This window comes from Triturus cristatus, chromosome 1_2 (assembly GCF_964204655.1).
Source record: "Triturus cristatus chromosome 1_2, aTriCri1.1, whole genome shotgun sequence".
Lineage (NCBI taxonomy): Eukaryota > Metazoa > Chordata > Amphibia > Caudata > Salamandridae > Triturus > Triturus cristatus.
Window position 1 is genome coordinate 150,404,566 of NC_140580.1, and position 17,012 is coordinate 150,421,577.

At 42.6% G+C, this 17,012-nt stretch overlaps 1 protein-coding gene across 42 annotated transcripts in view; it reads right to left on the reverse strand.

Annotated features, from left to right (window-relative positions):
- Positions 1-17,012, reverse strand: part of TCF7L2 (transcription factor 7 like 2) — a 331,284-nt gene that overhangs the window by 227,141 nt on the left and 87,131 nt on the right. For 30 of the 42 annotated variants that reach the window (XR_014961054.1, XM_085603397.1, XM_085603368.1 and 27 more), the window contains exon 4: positions 15,462-15,518. The exons of the other annotated variants lie outside the window; for them this stretch is intronic. Coding sequence is in view for 29 of the 30 variants with exons in the window: in XM_085603397.1 (XP_085459523.1) it covers positions 15,462-15,518 (57 nt within the window). In the remaining variant the exon portion in view is untranslated. The remainder of the gene's footprint in view (positions 1-15,461; positions 15,519-17,012) is intronic. 42 annotated transcript variants of the gene reach the window in all.

The following is a 17,012-nucleotide window of genomic DNA, read 5'->3' on the forward strand; positions in this document are numbered from 1 at the left end:
TTCTGGTAACTATAATGATTTTTACCTTCACGTTTCATCTCACGGGCCCCCACTCTTTAGTTTAGAAGTGCATCCCTGTCTCCAGGTGTATGCCCGCCCTCCATCAAACGAAGGTTTTGGAGGGCGAGGACTGGCCGATGATGAAGCATGACACCAGGTGGTGTGTGAGACCAGTCCGTCACTTTTTGTGAGATGTCCTAACTCACAATAGTTTTATAAACTGTGGTAGGGTCACACTTTACTAGGAGCAGCTTTCTGTGGTAAACATTTAAGCAATGGAGGCCGATAGCTCCTAGAACCCCACGCCTCCCGTTCCCCCCTCCACACATTGTGGAGTCTCCTTTGTGATTACAAATGCAGAGCACACACTTGAGGTAGAATCCAAGGCTGCTTGCAAAGTATTTTAGGAAAGCTTACTTCAAAAGGCAAAGGAAAGCAACAGAAGAACCAGCCGCGAAACATTGTACTAACATCTGCAAAGTATTGCTGGAGTTTTGCCAGGAGAAGCGACAAGAAATGTGGGAAATATATACAAGTTATCTGAAAATCTCTGCAGTGGGGAGGCCAGCGACTAACACTTGTTCCTTCATGAACACCCTGCCTGTTTGGGGCCCTTCACAATGTAGGGGCCATGATCATCCGTGCACACGGAGCAGATCTGTGGAAGAGAATATACTAAAGAGATTATGAGAGAATGAACTAAAGGGATTATGAGAGAATATACTAAAGGAACTATGTTTAAAGCGGAAAACATACACCTTCACTCCCATTTTCAAAGACTGAAGGCCAATAAAATAAAAGCCTTGGTCCGCAACTCCCTCTTGGCTAGACTTGGATTCGACAGAATGAGAATCGTAGCCTCAAAAGTGAATGGGACAGTGTCACGCTCGCCCCCAAGCCTCCCTGTAGTGACGTCCCCACCCTCCCCCACCAGAGCCGGCATCCACGCAAGAGCATCATGGCAGCTCGCCGTGCGTGCATGGACATACTGAGCGGAACAAGTGCCGCCACGCCCCCAGTCTACCCTGCCTTATCAGCACTGGCAGAAAGGAGCCACCCAGCGTGAGGGGAGGGGGCGCCATATTTTATGGACATGGGGCCATCCCCCACGACAGGCATCTCCTTCTCGGAGGGCTGTGAACCGACATTAATCTGGCGAGGGCACGTACATGCAGGCTCGTGAAAAGAGAACCATTCAGAAAGTTGCACTTCGATATTTGAGTTACGTGGCTTTTATATGTTTCGTGTCTAAAATCAATACTTTTTATTCAGTTTTTTAAAAAAAAACATTTTAATATAGAAGCTGTATGTTGGGCCTAGTTACTTGACCCATTACGTATATGAAATTGGAGAATTCCGTTCATTTACGATTTCCAGTGGTATTAACTATGGAGGTAGCACTTGTACACGGGTAGCCCAGAGGAAGGCCCATCACGCTGCAGCAGGACTGGAATGTGCAGCCCTCAAGCTCGGAGCAGATTTTCCAGGGTGGCTCGACAGAAAGCGGAGCTCTTGCTTTCCAATTTTTATGACGGGGCCAGGGGTGTAAGGTGTCACCAACTGGTGCCAGTTGCACCAAAGCACTGGCCTCCTGACTCGAGGTCACACGACCAAAGCAGTCATGAGCTGAACACAAGACACAGTGATACTGTGCGGACGTGCGACCCGCAAAGAGGCAAACAGCAAAAATAAAAGCTAAAGAGAGACCTACCTATTCTTGAAGAATATTTCTCTAGCAAATGAGATTAATGCATGACACATGGACAGGAAAAAGCATATCTAACTAGCAAAACTGCATGGAAAATTAAAATGCAGAATGACACTGGCAGTAATGCACCAGACATGCTGTTTTTAAGTCTCGTTGTCGCTTGCAAGAAATTTGGTACTCAAAAAGGGGCTTGGGGCCCGCTCACTAGTTACCATTTGTTGGCCTCAATGTTACGGTTATCTGCTGCCTCCTAACTGGACAGCGCATGCCTGTTTCACTTCCTCTTCTTTCACGTGGAGCGTGGACCAAGTACGGATTACTTCATTTTGCTTACTGTCTTTCCGCTACTCGTGCTGTGATTGAGGTACTATTTTCTGCTTCCCCTGTTGTCCTTGTACGCGTTGCTTCTCCTCCTCCTACGCCACCTTGTCAGCGTTGGTTCTTCCCCTCCCACCCCACACTTGTCCGTCTTGCTTCTTCCCTCCCGCCATCTCCTGGCCTATGTTGCTTCTTCACCTATTGTGTTGCTTCTTCCATCCAGTCAATCGTGCTGCTTCTTCCCTCCCATCCCCATACCCTCCTGTTGTCCGATTTACATCCCCCACCCACGTAAGAAAACCTCTATGATGTGGCCAGCACTGCCCCGTAATAGTGCAATTTTTACCCTCCCATCATCCGTGCTGCATGTTCTCAGCCTCTCATTATTAACGTAACCCAGGGTTTTAAGTGGGATGAAAAAACGGGGGGGGGGGGGGGGGGGTCTCCCAAAGGGGCGTGGCCAATATAATTAAGAGTATGCCTTAAAAACACACTGGAATAAAAATCGGTGCTTTGCATAGTGGGACGCCCGACTTGTATTTTGCGGTTTCTGTTATTGCATCCAGACATATGATACAACAAGTAACATAAACCCACAACAAGTCAGGACTATTGGCTTTGTCAGTGGTTATTAGTTGCATAATATAAATAAGCAGCAACTATGGCTTTCATATAATATTGAAAAAGCTTCCACTTAAAGCCCTGGTGACGCCAGGACAATGTTGCTGCTCCTGAGTTTCAAAAAGAGAAGGGAAATCCAGAGAGAAAATGACTCTTTAAAGGATTTCCCTTTTCCTACAACGCTCACCTGGCATGACGTCATGCCGTAACTTCTCCACTAGTGAGAAGTGAGCACTGCGAGTACGCGCACATCGACGTGCCTACTGTCACTGCAGTCCAGAAAAAATGGACCACCTGTGCCTCGGCACAAAACAGAGCCCGATTGAGACCCGTTTCGAGTCCCCCCCCCCGGCCCCTTTAAAAAACTGCCGGTGCTCAGCACCGGTGAGACCCGCCCCACTTTAAGCCCTGGTGTATCCCATTCCTACCCACCCTTCCTCCGATTATGCTGACCCCGCACAAAAAAAAGCACCATAACTCAGCAAGTGCTGGTCGGGTCATAGCACTCGCTAAATTTTAGGCATGCTGCACAGCTGCCGTTTCCCCAATGCTTGTTTTCCAGGTGGTGCTGCAAATAATGACGATGTGTAATAAAAAGCCCTAGGACCTTCGCGTCTTACTTGAGACTCTAAGCACTTTGCGGAAGGCTCTTTATTTAAAGGCAGCACTTTTACAATTGATGATCAAGTTAAAAGGAATAGAACAAAACAGCACTCGATGGGTGTGGACAAAAAGTAAAACTACCGATTCCCTCAACAGGAGGTGGAAAAGAAAAGACCTTCAAATGTTTTTAAAAGGATAAGAATTGCCTCTCCCCTACCACATACTTGTCGTCTGCCCAAAACAATGGTCAGTAACAATATTCCAACTACCATTCTTTATGCTTTTAAAAAAAAAAAAGCAAATAATGTGTCTGCTGCTCTTGGCATGAATCGGAGACTTTTCAAGGAATCCCCATGCTCTATACATTGGCAGTCGCGTCCTCTTACAAGATGCACAGCCCAGCGGTAGTTTACCTGGTGGAGGTGGCATTTACAGCTTGGGGTGGTGAAGCTAGACTAGGGAATGATTGTATAGTGCAGCTGTTTCTCCCATGGTGCGGCTTGGGGCAAAAAGAAAGTGCCACCAGGACTGCGCAATGGCCATGACTGAATTAGGTCGATGGATGCATAAACAGTGGTGAATTTATAAAGGGCAGAAACATTAAGAGTGCATAAAGGGTAGAAATAGAGTAATTTATGATGAGCCAAATTTGCAATAAATTTGAAAGAACATTGTCAGAAATATAGGACATTTTTAGTGAACAGTGATATGGGCAAAGTATGAAGAGGAACAATATCTTGTCCTAAAAATATAGGAAATTTAGCTCTATAGTTACTGAATGAATTGATAAGCAGAACATAATCCTGAAGGACAGTCACGAGGAGACACCATGGAATATGGATGTTGAGATGCTGCATGTGAATACAGTGGGTGAAGCCGCTGGAAGAAACTGATTTGATCATGGAGATGGGTCAGAAGAGGTGAATCTCAAAGTGTGCTGTGATTAGCATAACAAATGTCCCCTTAAAAGTCACATTAGATAGATTAAAATAAAAGGACACCGGTAGAGGTAACTCTTTTAGTATAGAAAATGAATCCTGTTTCAATGCACCAACTAAGGCATCTTGGTTTTGAAAACTAACCTCTTTAGTTTCGTTTTCTCTGTGGCTTATCCTTTTTTAAGTGGGATACTTGAATAAGAGAGGGAGCTTTAAAATGTGCACTATGCACAACTTTTCTATTCATGTAAATCTCTAGGTGGATACCCCAAATAAAACCTTGGCTGTTTGAGTCCCTGTCATTTGGTTGTTGGTGAAGGAACAATGATTTTGAGTGATATGGTAGGAATGTCATTGTTGTCAGAATTGTAGGACACCTCCGGGGAATGTGAAGACCACACCTGTTAGAACTACCTGTCCCATCCTGCCATAAGATGATATTATCCTTTACACATTTCCCTTCGTGGTCTGTCCAATGACCACAAACCTAAGGGGCCATCCCAGCAGAGACTTCGAGTACTGCTGCAAGAAAAATAGATGCTCAAGTGTCCTGGAAATGGCAGCCACACATCTTTTTCCCCTCATAGGTTAAAGCTAGTAATTAATACTTTTTGGGAGAACAGACAAGGTCTACATATTGCTCGAGTAAAATTCAATGAATCCTTGCTTAGACCCTTGCCCCTCATCCCAAGTGTGTGGAAAACGTTTGCAAGAGTGCTTGTGTTGAACTAACTTGAACACATGCATTTCTATGTCCACTCTTGACATTTTGTGCAGAAATAACAAAACATCTCATGTTTCATGTTCTTCAATGTGTATCCAGCAATAAAGAAGCATGAACAGATGTGTTTTGCTGGAATATCAAAGGACAAATCCATACATTAAATGGTGGCTTACAAGCATGGAACACACTGTATACCCGTCATTGCAGTGGTCAGGGATATCATCTGGACCATTTGGGACTGTTGTTTCTGTGAGGTTCATTATATCTTTCCACCTTTCTGGAACAAGAATTCAGTAACTAGTCAGAGAGAGAGACATACAAGCCCTCTTGGCTGTGCCTCTTCATTAGAATCAACCCCAATTTCACGCCTTGTGGGTCCGGTTTACCAAATCACGGTCTTCCAAGTTTATGGACACAATTGTGATCACTGCCTCTTAAACTTGTCTTCTCCTTTAATGAGCTCCAAGTGTTTCCTCTTGGAGTTTAAGTGAGCCTCAGGCAGAGATGCTCGGCTCAGACACAAAAGAATGTTCACACGTGTGAAGTGAGTGGACGTGGTGTTTTCAACACACACAGTCTTTAAAGGCTGGCATGACATTTGTTGACAAACAAACTCGTTAACTGAGAAGATACAAACTAATTATAATCTAATAACTATATACTCCCAAAGGAAAAAGTATTGATAATGTGTGAAAACCGTGCTATCTGAACATAATAAAGATGTACAGTAGAAGGTTCACAACTTGCAGTTGTATAAAAAATGAAAATAGGTGTGTAAACAGAAGTATTTGTAAAGAGAACAGCAGCATAAGCGGACTTCGTAGTCTACGTTTACTTTCCTCACAAAGTGAAAATTCATGGTCACAAAAAAGTGACAAAATATAGCCATTATCCGAGTATCCCATCAATATTGGTAGCAGCTCCAACAGCAGAGACTAACTGAAGATGGCTGTAGAGGTTCACTAGCAGATCAGATGTGTCTGTAAGAAGTAGCCATGAAAACAGATGGCCAAAGAAATGGAAAAGTACAATTTGTGTCAACTGGACAAATCCTGTGTTCAAATAGGAAAATTAACAAAAACGAAACCAGCTGGTATGTCCAGTAATCAACTCAAACACTGCAGAACATGCTTGATGACCACCTTTCAACAAGAAAAAACACTTCATGGTCAGAGGATTTGCATGGCACACCTGTTTTCTAGTTGCTTTTTATTTTGAGCATTTCATTGACGTTTTCCTCTAATAAAGATGTAAATTAGGATTGTCACTTGCTACTTTGAAAAGGTTCTACCTAAAAGAGTGAACTGCACTGACTGACGAGTCATACATTTCCACTCGTGGCATTTTGTGCAGAGAAATAACACAACAAAACACCTTATGTTTCCAGTTCTTCAATGTGTACCCAGCAATAATGAAGCATGAAAAGACGTGTGATATTGAAAGCAAGAGGCATGCGAGATGGAACCAAGTCTTAGAGGTGCCCTTAACACAAGAGGAATGGGAATTCTGCTGTGCCCTGACAGGGATGCGGACTTCCAATGGTAACTTACGCATTATACACTTCAAATACCTACAACAAACGTGCTACACACCTGCTAGGCTACACAAATAGGCTACACAAATATGGGTTGCGGAAGGATGCGCGTTGTAAAAGAGGCGGGGGATTAGATGCGGACTTCCTGCATCTAGCATGGAGCTGTGGCCCAGTGCGGGAATTCTGGGGTAAAGTGACAAATGATTTCTGCGCTATGATGAAGTGCTCGGTGGAATGTTCCATACTAGTGTGTTTGCTAGGGATGCTCAGATGGTACCAGCCAGTGTACATTTATAGCTGTGGGACTACCGTTGGCCAAAAGGAGAGAAGCCATTCAATGGGGAAGCCCTTCAAAGCCCCTACACAGACAATGGCTGATTGGCACGGTATATTGCAGGGAAACGTTGGGAACTTATGTAGAAGAGTTGCCGGTCTCATCGCGACCTAAAGATATATGGGGCCCACTAGCGACTTACCTGCTAGAGCACCCGGATGCCATAGGAACTGCACAGGTGGACTGATAATGCAGAATGATGATATCTGTTCATTGGATGTGGGACCACTGGCCCTAATGTGAAATGTATGGACAATATGTAACAGAATGTAAAACCGGAGGACATGACCTTATTTGTTCTGTTGTTCAGAAGCACCACTGAAATTAATAATAAAAAAAGGTGTGAGATATTGGGATATTAATGTATCAAAGGACAAACCCATACACTAAATGTTGCTTTCAAGCAATGACGCATACAGCATACCGGTCATTACTCTAGTCAGGGACATCAACTTGGCGTATTTGGGGCTGTCCTTGCTGTGGGATCCACTGCACCCTTCCTGTAGGTTCTCTTGCACAATAATTCAGTAAACAGCCTCCTTGGGTCAATTTACTGAATGTAGCCGGTCGGACTTACAAGCATTTCCTACAAACTTAACTGATGAAGTTTACTCATGGGTAATCTGTTGCCCAATTCTTATCCAGACAATAGCAAATCCAATGGAATGTTTAAGTTGCTGGAACCTGTGATGTTTGCTTCATTCCCTCTCTGGCTATACTTACGCTGGTTGTTTAAACCACCTGGAAGTCACTGGCAAGGGGGAGAAAAAGGATAACTGCTTGTGCTCACCAAGCAGTTTGATGCTAGATGATGTACTCACTATAATACTGGAGCCCGATTTTCCTTTAAGCGAAAAAAGGACCGATAGCAAACATAAGTGATCACGCCAATAGAATTCAACCTATCTGATGAATGTTGTAGAACGGTAATGCAACTTTATAAAGTGTCTCTCTCCTGAATGGACAGCTGAAGAAAGGAACCTGGGTTCAGAGTAGGATAATCCTTGCAAACACTTGCTGCTATTCCATCTGCCTGGCGTGGGCCAGTGAGATGTGCCAGACCAGACCAGGGTGCAACCATTCAACTGGTCTTTGCCAAACACAGAGCTATGTGCGCAAACACTGCAAGAGTTGCACTTCCTGTACACACGAGTACACTTCGGAGTGGATCTGAACATTCATATCCAGCGGACACCATATAATACATATCTCTTTATTTCTGGCTTTGGCAGAAAATGGTAATAGGGAATTCCATGAAAGAGGTCAGGGACGAGTACCAACTACAATGAAAACGAATATCCCAAGGGGATCTATCACAACAAGTGATTGTGAACATAAAAAAAAAGTTTACTGATGAGGACGTAGATGTGGAATCTGGAGGGCTTAGCATGAAGTCCGGATTTCACATTTGATCTTGGGATACTCAACATTTGATCTTGGGGTGCTCAACCACACACTGTATGTTCTAGGGAGTGTGTTTCCATGCAGTTAAGAGTGTGTCAATTCGCATTACTGCATGCAATAACAATGTGTTTTTTGATTTATTGCTTTTCCATGAGGGTCTCCATGAGAGGCTGTCCTTTCCAAGGATCACAAGTGCAAACACTTTTCTGTGGGACTCCTCGACAAGCCAACATGGGATGCTGCTGAGAGGGTCTGAACCCGCAGTCCCGCTCGGATGTTGGTCATCAACCATAGAGGTCAAACTTCTCCATTACCCTTAGTTAACACATTTAAAGTAAAATGACTCTGCATAGTTTGGACTATCTGCACCAATGTGGACAACGATAGTTGCAGTCGAAAGTCAAACTACATCTCCGGAGATGGCATGTACACTTGGCCTGAATCGGCACTTGAGGATAGTGGCTTCTCTCCGCTGTTGGGGATGCACCTCTAACACAGCTCCTCCTTGTATACGAAACTGAAGACTGTCTCAGATGACTGGAGGCGAGGCTTCGCCGTTAGGTATGTAAACATTTAGTGTACGGCTCTGAGGTAAGGAATTTCCATGGGTTAGGATTCTTCTGTAGCCGTCACTCGAATCTGCCAGGAGAATCCCAAACAAACCTAAACATCATGTTTAACATTATTTATATGGGACACGTATACACTTAATATTAAAGGAAAATATTCTGCTCCAACGCAGACAGATTGATGAAGTGCTGTACAACTGGGCTCGCTTACCACCTGCTCTGTGCCAACAGGAAGCATAAATACAGAGGCGTTGTGCTGAAATACAACGTATCGTCTAAGCAGTGTGTACGCAACCATGCTGTAGTTGTCAATCAACAGAGCAGCTCAGGTTTGTTAGGAGTGCAGCTTTAGTTTAGGACTTGTACAGTCGGGAGTCCACGTTGACTACGCACAAGGCGAGATGTGGCATCAAATGAAGGGCTGGTTGCGCTTTGTTGTATAGTCCTATATCAGGTTCCGCCCCGATGAATAGATCGCTGAGTTAGCAAAGTTTAAGAGGAATAGTAGAGGGAGAAACTAGCAACCGAACGACAGTGTCAAATGGGAAACCACTTGATCTTTCTCGAACTTCTAAATGATCCTTAATATTTTAATATCCCAGCTTTAAGTGGAGGATGAGAAGGAACTCTTATTTCTCCAGGAAAGTAAATGACATTTAGTGCAAGAAGACGCTATTGGGTGCGACATACGAATGTCTAGCAGTTTGGGTCAGTGATAAAGTCCACATTTTAGTGCAATTTAGCTCTCTAAACTCCTAGCTTGCCAACATGCCCCTGAAGTATTGTTCGTAGTTTGTGAAGTCTTTAATACGTAAAGACAATACATTTTCAGTCACCTGTGATGTCTGCAGTGGTGCACCTCTGTGACTATATACAACACATGCTTGAAAGTTCCAAGGTGGTACCGAAGATCGTGGCAGCGTAAATGCATTCTTCAAACTCAAAAATATTCCTGTATTCAAAATTGTAATGTATTGCTCGTCCTACCTACCTTACATCAGTCTTTCAACAGCTTCCCAGAAACCATATATTTGGAGCCACAGGCAAGGGCATTACAGTTCTTAAACAAGAATGGCTTCGAATGAAATATTAACTAATTAACAGGGGATTAAGGACGATTGATTCCGCCTAAATAGAGAACAATGTGATTGGGTCAAAGAAGTCACCCACGTGGTTAAGTTGTCTATATTCCAAAACAAGGGCTCTCCAAAGTTGGTGCTGGAGGGCCAGATCCATGCCAGATTTTTAAGAGGTCTACATTATCTAAATGGGGATATGCCTATCCTAAACCATCCTTCTGGCCAAATCTACAAATACATCACTCGAAACCCTAAAGCTGTTCCTTGCACACCCTTGTTTCAACTTGGAACATTTATGAGGCAATATTTTGTGTTGAAACACCTTACTTAGGTCAGTCACCTACATTTTCACTGTTTGGGCTTAGTTCTATCCTATGATGTGAGACCCAGGATGCAGGGGACTTTTCCCATAATAAATTGGGGTATTATATCTATCTACATATATATCTATATCTATATCTATATATATATATACCTTGGTAACTTCCGTATATGAGATACCTCCTCCTGAACGAGAGTTGCTTCGTTGGTTGGACCGCACGGAAGTCGGTCTCTTCAAAATTGCAGCGAAATCTTCCCCAATATATCCGGAAGAAAAACGAAGCCTTGTGTGGTTTTAAGCAAATCTTTTATTCCTCAGTCAGCCGTTCGCCAAACGCGTTTCGAGTGTGTATATATATACGCATTGGATGTAGGTTACTTTGCTAAATAGATGAGAGCACTGAATAGTAACGTTCTTCCATGAACTAAGGCCTTTCCATCGGTCACTATAATCTTTCAATGACTGCTTTATTGGTGTTAAAGTTAGGACACAACTCCACCTATGGCAAGGAATGTGTCTTCACTCAAGAGAAATCAGTCGCTGTTTGCCATCCAGGCCCTCGTGGTTCCTCAAAAATGCTAACTTCACATTTGTTTGCCATATAATAGGCACTTTACACTTTGGAGATAAAACCTTTATTTGTCCAGAGCCGGACCTATCACTAATAACAATAAAGAACATCTGGTGTGAAGTTCAAGGTTTGAAAGGAGTGAAGAGAATTACTAGAATACAGAGTGAACTCATCGCTCATGGTCCAATGTGTGAATGAATTATGTTCTATTTTCAGATGTTTCTCTCAAAGGGCACGCTCAAGCACTTGCAGCCTGCAGACCAGCCACTGTGGTTATCCAAGATCTAAGAGTATAGCAATCAGGGGGGAAAAAAATCAAGGCTTTCAAATTAATAGAAGCCCTTTACCTTCAACCATAGACCTCAAGGTCCGCAGACGTGACCATTCATCTTTCAAGAAAGGAATTTCTTTTCCATAGGCAGTCAGAACAAAATCTAGTTCAGACAACACTATCTGTTGCTTCTGGCCAAGAACATCATTCAATCTCCTTTGGTAAAGATTGCGGTTTATGAGCATTGCGGTTTAGAGCGCTCGTAGTTCAGGCATATTGACAGAAGAGGATACACGTCATATTATCTCTGAACAAGGTTTTTTATGTTGTGTGCTATCCTGAGAGTATGATATGTCATTAATTATATTTTGTAAGCACCCTGCTTGTTTCCTGTGGGCTGAATCACTACAAGAGCTCACAGGAACACAGGCAGCATTGTCTGACGCTAGTCTTGACACGTCGTACTAAGTTATTGAGATCTCCAAAGTAACCATATACTCTGCAGGATTCGATTTTGACAGATTCCTATATTAATAAAAGTTGGGAGTGGGAAGAGGTGGGTTGTGGCTGATTTTAATGTACATTGGGAAGTGCTTGATCTGTAGGGAAAGAAAAAACCTACAGAATACCAAGGATGACTAGTTTTGATACCACTTTATGCCTTCACACCCTACACTCTGTCTCTTTATCTCAATCTCCTTGGCTCCATTTCTTCCATGCTTTGCCTGTTTTCCGATTTTTCACTACTCCCTTTTTCTCCTGTCCCTGCTTGTGCTCTCAGTCAAAGCCTGATGATGAAAAAGTAAGCTTCAGTCACTGAAAACAAGTCCCAGTACCTACCACCGCACACCACAGCACAAACTAGGCACGGATTTGGAGGCTGTTCTTTTGGAAAGCCAATTTATTAAAGAAAGGCAGACATTTACTCCCTTTATAGTTTGTTTAAAAAACTTTATACGATCATTATTATGTGTCATAGTTACTTCTGAATTTGGAGCAAACTTTAATTGTTTTTAGAATTCGCGGAGTATTCTCGATGTGCTCCTGCAACTATTGCAGCTTTCCAGAAATACTCACATGCATAAATATTTATGCATAAAGAAACAAATCGAGAGGATATTTTAAAATATTTAAATGTAGCATATCTATTCATTCTTTGTTTCTACTTTGAAAAATGTTTTTCCCCTACACTCTCTATCCTACTTTTGTGGGTTTTCACTCCTCTTTAGAACTGTAGTTACTGGTTACTCTTGTCCCTGACGGTAGTAAATCTGTAATTATTTTCATGGTGAGAAACAACCAGCAGATGGTTTGTGTAGAATCAAAAACTGCCTGTTTCGAGGATGTTCACCGCCTCTGCAAGTGGTATGAAAAATTCTACTTCTGGGCCTAATATGGGCATATTTAACAAATCCTCTTTGCATATTGCTTGCTGGTTAGTTGTTGCTGAAGGTTGACTCCCAAACCTTCTTTACAGTTAAAAAGTCATTGCACGGGTCAGTCCAAGCTTATTAGAAACCTGCTATCTATTTCCAGGTCACGTCTTTTCCATCCTATGACTAACACACAAAGGGGACAAATCTAACCAATTCATAGAACTAGATTCCTTCCACTGGAAGTGCATCATTTTCAGGGAGCGCTCCTTCCTGCTGCCTTCAGGACCGCCCCCTTCGGCTAGACCTGCTCAAAACGTGTACAGAGTTGCCAACACCAAGGTTTTAGTGGATAGTAAAGCCTTTCCCACGGACAAGAGATTCTCTTCCACTTGAGGTTCCTGCGGATAATAAGGGTCAAGTTGGAGCATAGAAAGTAGACACCTTCTCGTTTGCTTATCGTCCCTTTCGCAACCATGGCAGATTATTGAAGGAAGCCCAGTTACTACACAGCTGAGTGACATCACAGGTCAGGAATAACTTTGCTTTGTTAGGATGCTCTTGGGCAGGAGGATCACTCTTGCTCAAGCCCAACATCACCTTGAGAAGTGCAAACCGAAGTCTCTGTTCCAGGCGTCTTCGGCAACCATGTAGACTGCTGTTTCTGCAAGTATAAACCACGCTCTAAATTCAGCATCACTGTGGGTTTTCAACTGCGAAGTACACCATATTTAAACACGGTAGTTGTCGCTGAATTAGGAAGCTTGGTCTAAAGGCGGTGTGTTACATTTGGTACTTCAAACCCTTATTTGCTGAGTAGCCTTCTCCTGCTCACATTCTCACATTACTCTTTGATCGATCTCTCTGGTGGTCAGCTGAGATCCAGATAAATACCTTACTGTGAAAACTGCACTCACACTTTGATGTCTGAATTATCCTAAGCCTGTTCCACTTTAAAAAATCTACACTGCCATTTATTCATTTCTCCAGTGCTCTGTGGTCATCACGAATGGGTATAGTCTTTAATAATGCCAGCGAGCATCTCTGCTCTTCCTTGAGGACATCATAGGGCTCAAGCCACAAAACTTGCTCTGAAACGTAGCGTCTAAGTTTCTTCCTACATTATAGTAAATTTCTAAACGCCAAAGAATTGACAAAGGTTTCCCAACTCCTCTCGGGAACATGAGGAAGACTAAGACTCCCAAAAGTAGTTCTGGAATTCCTCATGAATTTCAAGCTGCTCCCATTAATGCACACATCTGTTGCTCAACTGCATTTGCAAATCTTGTTCTTTCTCCATGGGAAAAACTTTTCTCCCCATATAGAAATCATTTCCACTAAACCCATGTAAGTTTTAGGGGAGTGTCTGTCACATTCCACCCTGAATAGAAATGTAATTCTACTCTCGAAGGGAGTAAATCTCCAGCTACATTCGGGAAGGAAATGTCCCTGCCAAAAGTTTGTAAATCCCCATAAGCTCAAATGTCTGTGGGTGTTCATGTACTTAGGAAGGCATTCCCGCTATGGAAAACCCACAACCCACCCATAGAAGCAGGTTTACCCACACCATACTGGTGCAGCTATGTTTTGAGAATGCCAAGCATAAGTTTGCATTGTTAAAAGAAGGTATATGTGTGCCTAGGTTTAGCTTAGTCGTCAATGGAGACCTTTTTGAGGATAAAATAGGTCAGCTGACCTACAGGAGTAAATGCTCAGCAAGGAGTGCGCTTGTGGTGATGCAAACCTTCAGTCAACGTTAACTTTATAAGGGGTGCAATTCTGAACGCACATGTTCATCTACCCAACACTTCAGATATCACAGACTTTCTCCAGATTCCATAGTAGCAGTATGAGTTGGTGAGATGAAACTCTTTCCAAATACCTCAAGGCAAACTACCTGAACCAGAATCAATATACTGCAATCTGGTTTCCAGCTTTGAGTGAAGGAAAATGTGGCCGATTCGAAAAATCACAATATGAATGATACGGACTTGGACAATTAATATCATAAACGTAGCTTGGATCTTACGACTTGAGCACAGAAGGGGACACGCAAGTCAACTGTCTTAAAGGGAAACATCATTTGACGGGTTTTTCAATCTTCCTTTTAACTTTCCTTTCAACTTGTTAGTCTCTTAAGTGAACCAACAATTGTTTCCTTGGGCACAACAGAGGATGAGGCCGTGCCCGGTCTGAAAGTAATTTGCTATTTCTACCAGATTCACCAATGTGAAAAAATCACATCAGTCCAACAACCCTGAGTATCGTCACTTTATCAAGGAACAAGTATAAATGCCAATCAACGTATCCTGTTTTGTGGACACCCAAAAGTAAATGAATGAGAGTTTACAATAATACACTCCCACTCCTGGTCAGACTCAATTCCTCCAAAAGGGAATAAGAGAATCCGGTCTCTAACAGGAGGAACGATGAAATGGTATTGGAGATCTTGTCGAGTGACTATATCATCAACTGCTGATTGCCTAACTGCATAACCACATTGTGTTATCCATCAGTATCTATTGGTTGGCAGGTAAGATACAGATTTATGGTTCTACTAGGGGAGTCCTTTGGGCATATTTAGGAGGGGATGTGGAAATGGAAAAGGACAGCAAGCAGGCACAGTGGAACCCATTTGAAGGAAAGTAATTAGGAACCCAATAAAATGTTTTTTTGCCACTGGGACGGTTTACACCTATGCAAGCAAACAAACATTGTTCTGCTCAGTTCAAATCCAACCTATGTAAGGTACCTTGAAAATAAGGAACAACTAGCCAAAATTGCAACACACTTTTTTTTAAATGCACAGTCATTTTTCAACAGGTACAATATGTGTAAAAATAACATCTTAATTACTGTAAGTTAAAACAAAGCCACTCAAGGAGTGACCACAAATTAAGCGCAGGCACATCACACACCCCACCCCCAAAATGGTTGACTTTACAGCATTTTTACTTCTATTCAAATCAGATGCAATCAATGTTACGGTTTATGAAAACGGTGTCCAAAAAGAAAGGAAAGGTTCCCCCCGCAAGCACACAAGGACTTTCTGCGTTCACCATAGCAACCAGCCTATTTATAATGTGGCCTACCTGCATCAAAGGGCTGCAACAAGAAGCTACATGCAGGTCTAGTGGTACATTCAAGCACTAAGATGAAGAAGAAACTCACGTAAGCATGTCAATGAAACGTATCCAATTACATTACATACACAGTAAATAGCATTTCACTCCAAAAAACCTCCCTCTTTTCATTTTATCCCAGATTAAAAGCCAGGCCCGTTGGATAGGAGAGAAGGCGGGCACAACATACAAAAAACAAATTGTTTCACGTGCACAGCAAGAATAAAAGCAAGTGAATCTCTCCCCCATTTTATTGCTCTAGGGACTTAATATTTTTCCAATTTAGATATCAAATCGAAATGGGTCGAGGTGTAGCTTTGGTTTTGGCTGTGGAAGCGAATGGGTGGCAGCTCTGGTCGAATACTCGAGTTCAAAGTAAAGAAAGTCAAAAAAGAAATAACAAATTTTTAAAAAAACATGTTTTTAAAAGGAGGAGGAGCTTGGCTCACAGCTTCAGTCCAATAAAAAGCAGTGCTAATTGTGCAAGAGCATACGTGCTAAAGCAGAAATAATGTCCTTGATTTTGTGGAAAACACCCTTTCCATTATTTTTTCAAGCAAGCAAGTTTTTTTGTTTATACTGATATCACAGTGAGTTGATGCAGCACTTGTGTACCTTGTCAATTGTGCCCAATCTGCGGTCTATTGACCAAGCGGTGTATCAGGAAAACTAGATGTGCCTTATGACAATTGTCAGCCGAACTGTATGTCTTAGTGTCTTCAAATGACAAACACTTTGCTTTACAAGTTGTGTCTTTATAGATTTATTTAAGGAGAGTGGATTGCACCACATACATTGAATACAGGCCACAGTCTAAGTGGTCCAACACCTTTTAGCTACTTTCCAGCTTCAGCACGTGTCAATAAAGGCACACGGTTAGTCAGTTACATTTTTTGAAAATTGAACCGCCCTGAGGCATAGAACACTGGTCCGTGAAAACAGGAGCCATGATAAACACCAACCATGTATATGAGATTTTGAAGACATATTGTGTACATTATTCCCATTTAGATGCACCATATGTGAATTTATCCGACAAATCTGACATGGCTCTGGCTCTCTTAGATCAAAGTTGGACTCCCCAGATAAGGCGTAAACCTCAATCCTACTGCTCGTCAATCTATACAGACAAAGTTTGATGTTATGTGCAAAAGAAGGCAACACCGTATTCTACCATATAATTGGGCAAAAAAAATAAGCAAAAGGAGTAAGCGTTCCGTTCCACTGCAAAGTTACCAAAGGGAAGGAAGGAAATCTAGTTGGCCACATTTGTGAGTTTTATCCTAACATTTCTCAACAGACCCTACTCTGCAAAAGAGAAAATAAACATATTTGTGACATCATGAATAAGTGTACATGTGAAGACGTGTCTCCCTGGGACATTTCCAGGAGCCCCTCAATGAAGAATAAATACTGTGAACAGTTCCAGAAGACAGAACAGTTCCAGGAGACAGCTCCCAGAGGGACAGAGAGAGGTTTCACTCCCAGATGATAAAAGGCAGCATTTCCATCTGAACGCTT